This window comes from Schistocerca gregaria, chromosome 11 (assembly GCF_023897955.1).
Source record: "Schistocerca gregaria isolate iqSchGreg1 chromosome 11, iqSchGreg1.2, whole genome shotgun sequence".
In the NCBI taxonomy this organism is placed as follows: domain Eukaryota; kingdom Metazoa; phylum Arthropoda; class Insecta; order Orthoptera; family Acrididae; genus Schistocerca; species Schistocerca gregaria.
The window spans coordinates 58940271-58955529 of NC_064930.1; the positions used below are offsets into that span (position 1 = coordinate 58940271).

Consider the following 15259-nt stretch of genomic DNA (forward strand, 5'->3'; position numbering starts at 1 on the left):
CAAAACAAGGCCCCGGGAGTAGACAACATTCCATTAGAACTACTGACAGCCTTGGGAGAGCCAGTCCTGACAAAAATCTACCATCTGGTGAGCAAGATGTATGAGACAGCCAAAATACCCTCAGACTTCATGAAGAATATAATAATTCCAATCCCAAAGAAAGCAGGTATTGACAGATGTGAAAATTACCAAACTATCAGTTTAATAAGTCACGGTTGCAAAATACTAACTTGAATTCTTTACAGATGAGTGGAAAAGCTGGTAGAAGCCGACCTGGGGGAAGATCAGTTTGGATTCTGTAGAAATATTGGAACACGTGAGGCAATACTGACTCTACGACTTATCTTAGAAGATAGATTAAGGAAAGGCAAACCTACATTTCTGGCATTTGTAGACTTAGAGAAAGCTTTTAACAATGTTGGCTGGAATACTCTCTTTCAAATTCTGAAGGTGGCAGGTGTAAAATAAAGGGAACAAAAGGCTATTTGCAATTTGTACAGAAACCAGATGGCAGCTATAAGAGTTGAGGGACATGAAAGGGAAGCAGTGGTTGGGAAGGGCGTGAGACAGGGTTGTAGCCTCCCACTGATGTTATTCAATTTGTACATTGAGCAGGCAATAAAGGAAACAAAAGAAAAGTTTGGAGTAGGTATTAAAATCCATGGAGAAGAAATAAATACTTTGAGGTTTGTTGATGACATTGTAATTCTGTCTGAGACAGCCAAGGACTTGGAAGAGCAGTTGAATGGAATGTACAGTGTCATGAAAGGAGGGTATAAGATGAACATCAACAAAAGAAAACAAGGATAATGGAATGTAGTCAAATTAAGTCGGGTGATGCTGAGGGAATTAGATTAGGTAAAGAGACGCTTAAAGTAGTAAATGAGTTTTGCTATTTGTGGACAAAATAACTGATGATGGTCGAAGTAGAGAGAATATAAAATGTAGACTGGCAATGGCAAGGAAAGCATTTCTGAAGAAGAGAAATTTGTTAACATCGAGTATAGATTTAAGTGTCAGGAGGTCATTTCTGAAAGTATTTGTATGGAGTGTAGCAATGTATGGAAGTGAAACATGGACGATAAATAGTTTATACAAGAAGAGAATAGACGCTTTTGAAATGTGGTGCTAATGAAGAATGCTGAAGATTAGATGGGTGGATCACACAACTAATGAGGATGTATTGAATAGAATTGGGGAGAAGAGGAGTTTGTGGCACAACTTGACTAGAAGAAGGGATCAGTTGGTAGGACACACTTGGAGGCATCAAGGGATCACCAATTTAGTACTGGAGGGCAGTGTTTGAGAGTAAAAATCGTAGAGGGAGACCAAGAGATGAATACACTAAGCAGATTCAGATGGTGTAGGCTGCAGTAGGTACTGGGAAATAAAGAAACTTACACAGGATAGAGTAGCATGGAGAGCTGCATCAAACCAGTCTCAAGACTGAAGACCACAACAACAACAACATGCCACATTTGGCATCTGATACCACAATAATACCCTCTTTCAGCTTTGCCTCACTTAATGTGGAAACTTTTCTTTTAAGTGGTTGGTGGCCCCGTCTTCTTTACCCAGAGCTTTTACAAAGTACTTGATAAAGCCCAACTTGATATGAAGGTGAGGCAAAATGATTTTATCAGTCTCAACCAATGGGGTGTTGTTCACATTTACATTTCCAGGAACACGTGACTTTCTTATAGGCCATTCCTTGACTGTATTGTGGTTCTTGGTGTCATGGCTGTCCCAAAGGCACAAAAAGCAGCAGTATTTCATGAATCCAGCCTGTAAACCTGTAAGGAGTGCAACAACTTTTAAATCACAGCATAACTGCCATTCATGATCTTTATATTTGATTGCCTTGGTTTCATAAGTCTCTTTTGTGTCTGTTGCATAAGCCAAAGGTACCAATGGAAATGCATTGCCATTATGCAGTAATACTGCTTTCAAGCTGGTTTTACTGGAGTCAATAAATAGTCACCACTCCTGTGGTTTATGTTGTACATCCAACTGCATCATCAGATGATTGACATCTCTACATACATGCACTGAACTCTGCATATAAATATTGAGTGAAGGAAACACCTTTTGATCTGAAACAGGACATTTTTGTCCCGGGGGCTAGAAGGTTCCATTGTTGCAGTCTCGACCCCAAGAGTTCAGCTTGCTGCTTCGAAAGTTTTAGATTGTGAACCAAATCGTTCAAGTTCTTTTGATTAAAGAGCTGAGGTGAAGTGTCATGATATTGAGGGCAGAACTATTCTACATGTTCCATACTTTCTGATTCACTTGACGAGGTGTCTGATTTCATGGCTTTCAAATTACAGATAGGAACAGGCAACCCCTCATCATGGGGCACAGGCAAATGCGCTGAAGATTGATTGATTGATTGATTGATTTCTTTATTAATCCATGTAACAATTTACATTGTGTGGATTTTGTCAGCAAAATCATACACAATACAATATACCTACAATTATACACATAACTTTAGTATTTATACACATTTTTGAGGTATCTTAAATTAGTTTTATATCCTTATGTAATTTGTAATTTTATTATAGTACTGTACAATTCTGGATTTCATATTATAATTATTTCCTCATGTATTACAATGCAGGCCACTTTAATTGCACTACATGTTTTAATTCAGATAGTCCGTTACTGCGTAATAACTTTTATTTAATAAAAAAAATTTAGTTTTGTTTTTAACTGTCCAATTGTGTCAATATATTTTATTTTTTGGGGTAATTTATTATACAATTTAATGGCATTGTACAACAAGATCTGCTGAGTTTAACTTTATTTTTCCTCTCTCGATGCAGATTGTATTGGTTTTTAGTTTCATAGCTGTGTAGTAAAGAATTTTTCATACAGCAGTCAATATTTTTTTTACATTTGGATACTTTATTTTATGTCTAGTTTTGCTTGAATGTCCTGAGATATTAATAGTAACCGTCTGAATAATGGTCATGAGGCTCACACCACACCATCGGAAGAGAGAATGGTATGGCTTGGCATTTTCCTTTCTACCACTTGGTTAATGTTGTAGTACGGGCTATGCAGGCAACATGAGGTTCAAAATTTTTATCTTGATCACCAACAGGATAATCAAAATACAGTTTATATGCCTTCTTAACTAAATCAGTGATAGGTTTTCTTTGGGCTTCTGGAGTGAATTTCCCACACACATAACAAAAGTTGTTGGGGTGGTTTGGACAGCCACAAGATTTACTAGTTGCCACTTTTCTTAGTGTAAGTTTTAAACACAAAACGTTTGCAATATCTTTCACAGAAAACATTCACTGAGGATCTCATTCACACCACTGGACTACAACACTAACCATTTACTGATAATCTGTAGATCTCCTAGCTCTCCTCTCCAAATCAAAAACAAACAATTAAACATCAAAAAGGAACAACAGCAAAAAGCAAAATACCAAATATGAAAAATGAGAAAAAACTTTAAAAACTCAAAAATGGTATGTGCTAGAACATTTGGAAAGGTATATTCGTATTCTACACACCAAAATACATACTATTTGATGTATCACATCCCAGAGGCAAAATGGTTGTTGACTAGTGTTATTAGGGTACTGCTAACTGGTAGAATGAATGGCTAGAATAAATTGAATACATTTGTGGGAAATAATTAATTGAAAATGGCTCATCCTCAGAATACCAATCTGTAATCAGGCAATTAAAGATAATAATTGTAAATTGACAGAACAGCTAGTCACCTTATTAAACTGCCCCCACCTCCTTCATCCAGTAAGTGTGACATTGATGGCACATTTATTTAAATTAACAGAGTGGAGACTGGCCACTTAGAAGAATCTTGGGTCTGGGAAACTGGCCTTTTATGCCACTTTTAAATAGTTATTGGCACATATGTTATTGTTGTATCTTAAAAAGTAATACACAGCAAAAAATGATCAAGCTTCAAGATTTATTTACCATATTGCTTATAATATTATTAGATATGGTATAATTTTCAAGTTCAAGCAGTGTATCTCAAATAGTTACATTGCATAAGAAAATTGTCAGATACATGTGTACTGCGCAGCAAACAGTCTTGTCGTCATTAATTCTGAAACTGTTCCTTTCACATATTTTTATGAATTTATGATCTTCCTATACAGCAGACAAAAACTATTTGAGGAGAATCACTTTAACCACACATATAACATGAGAAATAAAACTAAATTTGTGCTACCCAAACACCACTTGAAATTATATGCACGGAATCAACAGTATATGGGGATGACAATATATAACGAGTTCATGGGGAAAAAACATATTTTATATAAAGACAACAATTTTAAAAACAAGGCTTCAACAGATTCTGTGGGAGAAATGCTACTATTCAATACAAGAATTCATAGATGATGAAATGATAATTTGAGTAAGGGGTAATTAAGTGTTAGATTTTATTGTATGTATACATAACAAAACTGTATTCTTATTATGCTGTTTGTTAATATCAGTTGTTCTGTGTTTATAGAGAAATTTTACTGCAATTTTGATGTGTCTCCTGTGCCTGAATCACACAATTTAGATTATGTACATCATGAGACAAATAAACCACAATTCATAATTCACAGCTCTTTGATAGATTACAAATTTTAAAATAATGATGACAGAAAGTATAATTATCTTTCCAAGAAAAGAGTGCAAGATGACTTTTTGAGAAGTTTGCAAAATATCTTGCTCACTTAGCAAACATGATGTATTTGCAGCAGAATTACAATAAACTGCAAAATATAGCCAGTACACACACAACATTACGTTAAAGTGATCGTACTGGTTCAGCCATTCACAACAGCAGCTCTTACATTCGCTAAAGTTTCTGTCAAAGTAACCCTAGAAATTCACAAAAGAATGCAGCACTATAGTCAAGTGATAGGTCACGAGACATCTGTACATTGTTTTCATACAAAATGAGTAGAGTTTTTGAGTGACAGGTGGCTCATGCATCGGGAAAACCGTGGCCCGACCTGTACTCTGGTGTGTTCTTTTTAACACAATGTTCCAGCCCAACCTCCATGATGTGATCAAAAGTGTCCAGACACCTCCAAAAACATACGTTTTTCATATTAGGTGCATTGTGATGCCACCTACTGCCAGGTACTCCATATCAGCGACCTCAGTAGTCACTACACATTGTGAGAGAGCAGAATGGGACACTCCACAGAACTCATGGACGTCGAATGTGGTCTGGTGATTGGGTGTCACTTGTGTCTGCACATGTGATTTCTACACTCCTAAACATCTCTAGGCTCACTGCTTCTGATGTGATAGTGAAGTGGAAACCTGAAGGGACACATACAGCGCAAAAGCATACCGACCGAACTCGCCTGTTGACTGACAGAGGCCGCCAGCAGTTGAAGAGGGTCGTAATGTGTAACAGGGAGACATCTATCCAGACCATCACACAGGAATTCCAAACCGTGTCAGAATTCACTGCAAGTACTATGACAGTTAGGCTGGAGGTGAGAAAACTTGGATTTCATAGTCGAGCAGCTGCTCATACGCCACACATCATGCTGGCAAATAAGAAATGACACCTCGCTTGGTGTAAGGAGCATAATCATTGGATGATTGAACAGTGGAAAAACATTGTGAGGAGTGACGAATCATGGTACTCAATGTGACAATCCGATGGCAGGGTGGCACTGAATGTAGTTTTCAGAAATAAAAACCATTTTCAATCATCTTCATTGGCTTTTTTACAATTCACCTGTCAAATCAGGGAGTCCACTCTACCCCACCTTGTATATACTAGGTGGTTATAATAAAGGTGCCATCAACTCACAGAGGTCCAATGTGGGTTGTAATTATCGTATGACAACAAAACTTGCTAGATATTGTAATGTGTTAATGTGGAACCGATTTACACTAGAAACAAATTAGCCCCAATTTTGGCTACCCAGACGTGCATCTGGTGCTGTGAAGGCAAGAAAGACATATAGAAATGTTCCCGTACGTAATGGATTAGGAACAGGGTACGGGCAGAAAAGGCCAGACAAGTCAGAAAGGCATAATGTTGATGTTGTTATTAACTGCCATTTACAAAACATGTTCAATATGAGCACTGGAGACATCGACAACATTCCATTCAGTGCCAGGTTTGCATCTGTTGGGCAAAATTTAAAGAAACTTTTTTCCAGCATAGATCAATTCCGCATTAACGCATTAGCTTATCAACCACATTTTGTTGCCATATGATAATTAGAGCTCGCATTGGACTCCCATGAGTAGCAGCACTTTAATTATGATCATGTGGTACGAGCAAGGAGTGAATATTATTTATAGGAGTGATGAGTGTTTTATGAATATTGTTCTCTATTCCACTGGTGTACGAAAAAAAGAGACAATTCCTAGCAGTGATGGGAACCACAACATTGTTGGCTACAGAGATGGTGATATCAGGTGAGCAGTGAATAAACCATCCACCATAACACTTGAGAGGAGCAAAGCTCAACCAGAATATTATATTAATCATGAATTAACTTGACATGTGATATTATAATGGAATGTATTGTAAGGGGGTCGAAGTGTTATTCATTTTGGTCCAGTTAAAAAGTTTGGGACTGACTAGTGTCTGACACATTTCTGTAGCATTTCCGATGTAATACTTGCCAAACTGTAATACTTTGTCCATCCAGAGTTTCAATGGTTAATATGTGAACTCAATAATTTATCTATTTTAGTTTCAGAATGAGAGTAGTTCAGATAGATCACATCTGAAGTGGAAATGTTAAACTTTGTTTGATATCTTAAAAGTGATGTCGCCAGTCAGAAATCATTTTTGTTATGTTATTTTCTAGGTCATCTACGAGGTAAATGCAACAGGTAGAAGTGAGAATAGAATTTTTATGTTGTTCAGAAAGCTACACTGCAGCTGTAAGTAAAAGAAGTAATAAATGTCTTGTTTTTTTTTTAAGTAGAAAAGACGAATCTTTAATATTTAAATAGCAACCCTCTAAATTTTATCATTGAATTCTTAAGTGATGTGGACTAACATTTAAATTCTAGGCTCATTCTAACAGTAGAAGAAAAAAGTGTTTGATGTTATTACAATTATAAACCTATACAGAATAAAATGTTAAAAAAAAAAAACAGATTTGAATTTGCCCACTATAATTTGGTTTAATTAGACAGATAACAAAAGTGTGGAAAGATAAGTATGACTAAGTATGTGTTTTTATATGCAAAGAAAATGTTTATTTATGAAATGCTAATGATTTAACCTCTGGTGAAGAATCCCCTGGAATATTTCATAGGATTACAGCAAAATAGTTTCATTTAAATATTGGTAATAAGTTATATGAAAAATTATCTTAGACAAATTAATCATTATAATGATACCTGTGCCAACAAATTGGAGAAGTGTCAAGTACAATGATGTAGCATTGCATCTATAATTTTGAACTTTTACAGCAAGACATCAGCAGCAGAACTATGGAGGACTTTCAATAACAGCTGTGGGACATCACACTCATACGTAACTCATTGAATACGCTGAATTCAATCGTACAAGGATATAATTTCAAATGATTAAATGAAAAGGTGCCACCTTTAGTTAGAGATACACTAAGATTTCTGTACTTCATTCTTGTAAGCACCAGCAAAACCCCAGTTTTTTTTAAAGAGTCAAATTCCCATGAATAAAAAAGCTTCAAATATCTTATTACATTATAGACGGGTTAATGTATTAAATATTTATCTTGAAACAAGTAAGTGAAAAAAATTAGGAAAGGTTTGAAATTATGCTTGAAGTTTAATGGTAATCACCAAGTACTCTCATTATGAAACACTGGATGAATATAAACTGGGTAATTTGTGTTCAATTTTAAGAAAAAGCAAGGTTTCGATCTATTTCAATGTTTATGATGTCATATTTTCTTAACTATGAGTTATAAAATTATATAATTTTGCAGGTACAAACAGTGATATAGCTGCATATTGTCTGGAAGCTGTAATGCCAATAGAGCTGGTAGTATAGAAGTAATAAATTAAAATGTTATGTCTGTTGCTGAATTTTTACTGCAGGAAGAGTGAAAATGCAGCAGGAGGTAGAACTTTTTTCCCTCTAATCATTTTGTGGGGGTGACAGGGGAAAGAAATTTCATAAAGGTTTGAAATTATGCATATTCTTTGCAAGAAGTCATTAAAATGCTCTCATTCTCAAATAGTGGATAAGTGAAGTCAGTATATTTGTGCATCGCCAGTTACACACCTCAAGAGATATACACAGTTTCTAACGATAGTACATCTACACCTACATCTACATGATTACTCTGCAATTCACATTTAAGTGCTTGGCAGAGGGTTCATCAAACCACAATCATACTATCTCTCTACCATTTCACTCCCAAACAGCATGCGGGAAAAACAAACACCTAAACCTTTCTGTTCAAGCTCTGATTTCTTTTATTTTATTTTGATGATCATTCCTACCTATGTAGGTTGGGCTCTACAAAATATTTTTGCATTCGGAAGAGAAAGTTGGTGACTGAAATTTCATAAACAGATCTCACCACAATGAAAAACGTCTTTGCTTTCATGACTTCCATCTCAACTCACGTATCATATCTGCCACACTCTCTCCCCTATTATGTGCTACTACAAAATGAGCTCCCCTTCTTTGCACCCTTTCGACGTCCTCTGTCAATCCCACCTGGTAAGGATCCCACATCACGCAGCAATGTTCTAACAGAGGACGAACGAGTGTAGTGTAAGCTGTCTCTTTAGTGGACTAGTTGCACCTTCTAAGTGTCCTGCCAATGAAACGCAACCTTTGGCTCGCCTTCCCCACAATATAATCTATGTGGTCTTTCCAACTGAAGTTGTTCGTAATTTTAACACCCAGGTACTTCATTGAATTGACAGCCTTGAGAATTGTACTATTTATCGAGTAATCGAATTCCAATAGATTTCTTTTGGAACTTGTGTAGATCACCTCACACTTTTCGTTATTTCGTGTCAACTGCCACCTGCCACACCATACGGCAATCTTTTCTAAATCGCCTTGCAACTGATACTGTTCTTCAGATGACCTTACTAGACGGTGAATTACAGCATCATCTGCGAACAGCCTAAGAGAACTGCTCAGATTGTCACCCAGGTCATTTATATAGATCAGGAACAGCAGAGGTCCCAGGACGCTTCCCTGGGGAACACCTGATATCACTTCAGTTTTACTCGATGATTTGCCGTCTACTACTCGATGATTTGCCGTCTATTACTACGAACTGCGACCTTCCTGACAGGAAATCACGAACCTAGTCGCACAACTGAGACGATACCCCATATGCCCGCAGCTTGATTAGAAGTCGCTTGTGAGGAATGGTGTCAAAAGCTTTCCAGAAATCTAGAAATACGGAATCAACTTGAGATCCCTGTCCATAGCGGCCATTACTTCATGTGAATAAAGAGCTAGCTGTGTTGGACAAGAACAATGTTTTCTGAAACCATGCTGATTACGTATCAATAGATCGTTCCCTTTGAGGTGATTCATAATATTTGAATACAGTTTATGCTCCAAAACCCTACTGCAAACTGATGTCAATTATATAGGTCTGTAGTTCGATGGATTACTCCTACTACCCTTCTTAAACACTGGTGCGACCTGCGCAATTTTCCAATTGTAGGTACAGATCTATCGGTGAGCGAGCGGTTGTATATGATTGTTAAGTAGGGATCTATTGTATCAGCGTAATCTGAAAGGAACCTAATTGGTATACAATCTGGACCTGAAGACTTGCCCGTATCCAGCAATCTGAGTTGCTTCACAACCCATAAGGTATCTACTTCTAAGAAACTCATGCTAGCAGCTGTTTGTGTTTCAAATTTTGGAATATTTCATTCGTCTTCCCTGGTGAAGGAATTTCGGAAAACTGCATTCAATAGCTCCGCTTTAGTGGCACAGTCGTCGGTAACAGTACTTGTCTTATTGTGTTAAACTTTTAACATAAGATTATACCTCTTAATGAGTATATTACAACAGCATTTTAAAGTTGGCCAACAATTACACAAAATATTGAAAATAGAATTGTGTTGTTCCTTGGTTGCAACTGGTAGCGTTTTAGTAATATACTGACATCAAAAAAAGTTTTGCATCACTTCAGTTCTGAGAGTTCCGAAACCTGTGCAGAAAATTGGATTAGAGATCAACATAAAAATAATTTCTGCCATTTTTATTGCTCATGGAAACCACACACTGCATGTTGTACCACCATACAGCAAGACCTTCAGAGGTGGTGGTCCAGATTGCTGTACACAACGGTACCTCTGATACCTAGTAGCACACCCTTTGCATTGATGCATGCCTGTATTTGTTGTGGCATACTATCCACAAGTTCATCAAGGCACTGTCAGTCCAGATTGTCCCACTCCTCAATGGGGATTCGGCGTAGATCACTCAGAGTGGTTGGTGGGTCATGTTGTCCATAAACAACCCTTCTCAATCTATCCCAGGCAAGTTCGATTGGGTTCATGTCCGGAAAATATGCTGGCCACTCTAGACGAGCTATCCTGAAGGAAGTCATTCACAAGACATGCACAATGAGGGCGTGAATTGTCATCCACGAAGATGAATTCCTCACCAATATGTCGCTGATATGGTTGCACTATTTGTCAGAGGATGGTATCCGTGTATTGTACAGCCATTACGGCACCTTCCATGACCACCAGTGGTGTACATCAGCCCCGCATAATTTTATTTTATTTATTTATTTCGTGTTCCGGTGATCCATGTCCCAAAGCAGCAGGGAACCTCCACCTCGCTGCACAGTGTGTCTAATGGGTTCAGCCTGATCGGGTTGCCTCCAAACAAGTCTCCGGCGATTGTCTGATTGAAGGCACATGCAACACTTATTGGTGAAGAGAACGTGATGCCAGTCCTGAGCACTCCATTTGGCATGTTGTTGGGCTCATCTGTACTGCACTGTATGGTGCCGTGGTTGCAAAGATGGACCTCACCATGGATGTTGGGAGTGAAGTTGCGCATCCTGCAGCCTATTGCACACGGTTTGAGTCGTAACATGATGTCCTGAGGCTGCACGAAAAACATTATTTGACATGGTGGCGTTGCTGTCAGGGTTCCTCCGAGCCATAATATGTAGGTAGTGGTCATTCACTGCAGTGGTAGCACATGGGCAGCCTGAGTGAGGCATATAATCAACAGTTCATGTCTCTCTGTATCTCCTCCATGTTCGAACAACATCGCTTTAGTTCACTCCAAGATGCCTTGACACTTCCCTTGTTGAGAGCCCTTCCTGGCACAAAGTAACAATGTAGACACAATTCACTGTCTAGACATGTTTGAACTGCAGACAATACGAGCCGTGTACCTCCTTCCAGGTGGAATGACTGGAACTGACGAGCTGTCAGACCCCCTCTGTCTAATAGGCGCTGCTCATGTATGGTTGTTTACATACTTAGGCAGGTTTAGTGACATCTCTGAACAGTCAAAGGGAATGTGTCTCTGATACAATATCCACAGTCAATGTCTATCTTCAGGAGTTCTGGGAACTGGGGCGATGCAACTTCTTTTTCTTCTTCTTCTTCTTCTCTCTCTCTCTCTCTCTCTCTCTCCCTCTCTCTCTCTCTCTCTCTCTCTCTTTTTTGTATGTGTGTGTGTGTGTGTGTGTGTGTGTGTGTGTGTGTGTGTGTGTGTGTGTGTGTCTGTGTGTGTGTGTGTGTGTGTGTGTGTCTGTGTAGATTTCTCTTCAGACACATCTAAGGCTTGGTTTCTAAAGTCCTATTAAACTTGCTAAAAGCGCTTCTAGCTATTTTTACTTTTCTGTTTGTATTCCTTGCTATCCCTACAGTCAATGTCTTGAACTGCCCTAAATGTAAAAGCTCATCAACTTGTTCTATGTCTTTGTTCTTAATTTGTACTGTCTTTGAGCCTCACCCAATGTATGCTCATTGATCTCTAAATCTGAAACCTTCAAGTTACTTTGACTTGTTTTCAACTGCATAGACTATTGATTAAACTTTTCACTATGAACCAGCTGTAAGCCTGTTTCATTCTTCTCCTGATTGTCTCTGGTGTGGATGTGTGTATCTGGTGTGGATGTATTCAGATTCATCTATGATGTTCCTGACAGTCCAGATGAGTAATTAGCTGAGGTTGGACCATCATGTGTATAAGTTAAACAAAAAGCTCAAATCTGTTTGCACTTAGAAATGTCTCTCACTGTGTTGATCTGCAGACAAGATTGCTAGCAGATTTTCACTCAATTCTCTCCTATGGCATTATCTTCTGAAGACTTGCAGTACAGGTGAAAAAAGTGTTTGTCGTACACAAATGTCCAATAGGAATATTGTGTAAAATAGAGATCCGAACTTCTTGCAGAAGGTAATTCAGGGTTTCAGGGTTCTTACAGTTACAAGTCAATACATATTGGTAGTCTTGGTTAATAACAATAATGAACTGAGAGTGAATTCTGCAGTTCACAACAACAATAACAGAAATCAAACAACTCTTAAATTCCTTCCTGGATTTTCCATTTTTAGAAGTATAAATCATTTCTATATAGACTATGCACTCCTCTTGTGTCTCCAGAATGCAGTTTTATATTCTCGTGAAAATGTCTGTAATGGAAGATTGAAAATCCCCAAATGTTTAGAAGCAATTTAAAATAATATGTCTCTTGTTACCCAAACATGACTCATGACCTGCCCTCACAGCGTTACTTCCACCAGTACATCTCCTACCTTCCAAACTTTGCAAAAATTCTCCTGTTAAACTTGCAGGGCTAGCACTCCTGGAAGAAAGGATACTGTGGAAATCTGGCTTAGACATAGCCTGGGGGACTGTTTCCAGAACAAAATTTTCACTCTCCATTGGAGCTTGTGATGATATGAAACTTCCTGGCAGATTAAAACTGTGTGCCAGGCCAGGACTCAAACACAGGAAGGTAGGAGGTGAGGTACTGGTGGACACAAAGCTGGGTGTAACATTGCAGAGTGATATGAAGTGGGACAGGCATGTAATGGCAGCTGTGGGGAAGGCAGATAGTTGTCTTTGGTTCATTGGTAGAATTTTGGGAAGATGTGGTTCATCTGTAAAGGAGACCGCTTATGAAACACTAATATGACCTATTCTTGAGTACTGCTCAAGCATTTGTGATCCCTATCAGGTCGGATTGAGGGAGACATAGAAGCAATTCAGAGGTGAGCTGCTAGATTTGTTAGTGGTAGGTTTGATCATCACACAAGTGTTACGGAAATGCTTCAGGAACTCAGGTGGGAGTCTCTACTGAGAAAATTTAGAGAACCAGCATTTGAGGCTGACTGCAGTACAGTTTAACTGCCGCCAACTTGCATTTCGTGGAAAGACCACAAAGATAAGACAAGAGAGATTAGGGCTTGTACAGAGGCTTATAGGCAGTAATTTTTCCCTCGTTCTGTTTGGGAGTGGAACAGGGAGAGAAGATGCTGGTTGTGGTATGAGGTACCCTCCGCCATGCACCCTATGGTGGATTTCAGAGTATGTATGTAGATGTAGATGTGTTGTGCACGGGTGGCTCAGTTGGTAGAGCACTTGCCTGCAAAAGTTCCTGGGTTCAAATCACAGTCTGGCACAGTTTTAATCCACGAGGAACTTTCATATCAGCACAACTATACAGCAGAGTGAAAATTTCATTGTGGAAACAATTCCCCAGGTTGGAGCTTAGCCATGTCTCCACAACATCCTTTCTTCCAGGAGTGCTAGTCCTGTAAGTTTTGCAAGAGAAGTTCACTGGAGTTTGGATGGTATGAGATGACGTACTGGCAGTAGTAAAGCTGTGGTGGTGGGCTCTGAGCCATGCTCAGGCATCTCAGTCGGTAGAGCACTTGCCTACAAAAGGCAAAGGTCCTGGGTTTGAGTCCTCGTCCAACACATAGTGTTAATCTGCCAGGAAGTTTCAAAAGAATAACTCATTATCTGCTATTTCTCCAACATATATGAAGAACTTTAACTCAAGACTGTAAATTCTGTGTACTTCCAATATTTCTTTGCTGGTATATAGATGGCAGGTAGTCATCTGTGTAAATATAAAATGATTTGTCTACAGTACAGTATTAGAAGAATGCTGAAGATTAGATGGGTAGATGACATAACTAATGAGGAGATACTGAATAGAATTGGAGAGAAGAAAAATTTGTGGTGCAACTTGACTAGAAGGAGGGATCGGTTGGTAGGGCATATTCTGAGGCATCAAGGGATCAGCATGGAGGGTAAAAATTGCAGAGGGAGACGAGGAGATGAATACACTAAACAGATTCAGAAGGATGTAGGTTGCAGTAAGTACTGGTAGATGAAGAAGCTTGCACAGGATAGAGTAGCATGGAGAGCTGCATTAAAGCAATCTCTGGACTGAAGACCACAACCACAACAACAACAACAGTATTTGATGGAAAAGGCAGTTCACTATTATCAGAGGGGAAATAGGAGGGGGAAAAGTTTGTTTCAATGTAAGTGTTTTTCTCCTAACATATGTATGCAAAGTAATCTAGAAGTAATAACCATAACCATGAGTTTGAGTATATTAGCATTAGTCATAATTTGTTGTCAGCATACTTTTCAAAAGTAGCCAGCTTGGAGTGCATTGTTAATGTACTAATTGACTCATTCCACATCAATGAAGGCTCTCCTTCATTATGGCATTGATGACACATGATGCAAGTGTATAACTAAATGGACAATAATCAGTTATACATTAAATGAATGACGTCATCATTTTTAACTGTACTGTATGAAAACCAGTTACAATACAAATGAAATAAGATTTTTAAAAAATGTATGCACAGAATAAATTAAATAAATAACCATATTAAAACCAGCCCTTGTTTTCAAAAGAACAGCTTTTGAAAATAAGAGGTATGTGAATTGTATACAACAGCCCAGTTACCGTGAAAATTTCCAAAATGAAAGTCACTGAAAATTATTGCAAGCTCCGTTACTCACTTGCTCACAGCCTCTACAGGGGAATGCCCATCGAAGAAACCCCAGTATATGGAAGCCGCAGAAGGGGCTGTGTCTCCTTCTTTGATCTCGTTCATTATCTGCGTCAGCCTGACAAACGAGTCGTCATTGCACTTCATCACGTATTGTGCGAGAGCCTTATTATCTGCCCATACGAATGCCTTCAGCACCTGCAAAGGAAAAATTCATTTAGCTCTCAATGAATGCAAACTGACACAAAAAGACTAAACAATGATGGGATCACTACTGACAGAAGATGAACATTATGGTAAAGAG

The 15259-nt window shown here is 38.4% G+C and overlaps 1 protein-coding gene across 1 annotated transcript in view; it reads right to left on the bottom strand.

Moving 5' to 3' along the window:
* The window catches only part of LOC126295408 (beta-1,3-galactosyltransferase 6-like), an 89536-nt gene that overhangs the window by 15286 nt on the left and 58991 nt on the right, over window positions 1–15259 (bottom strand). Inside the window, exon 3 of the mRNA XM_049987889.1 lies at window positions 14966–15153. Coding sequence (XP_049843846.1) covers window positions 14966–15153 — 188 coding nt within the window. The remainder of the gene's footprint in view (window positions 1–14965; window positions 15154–15259) is intronic.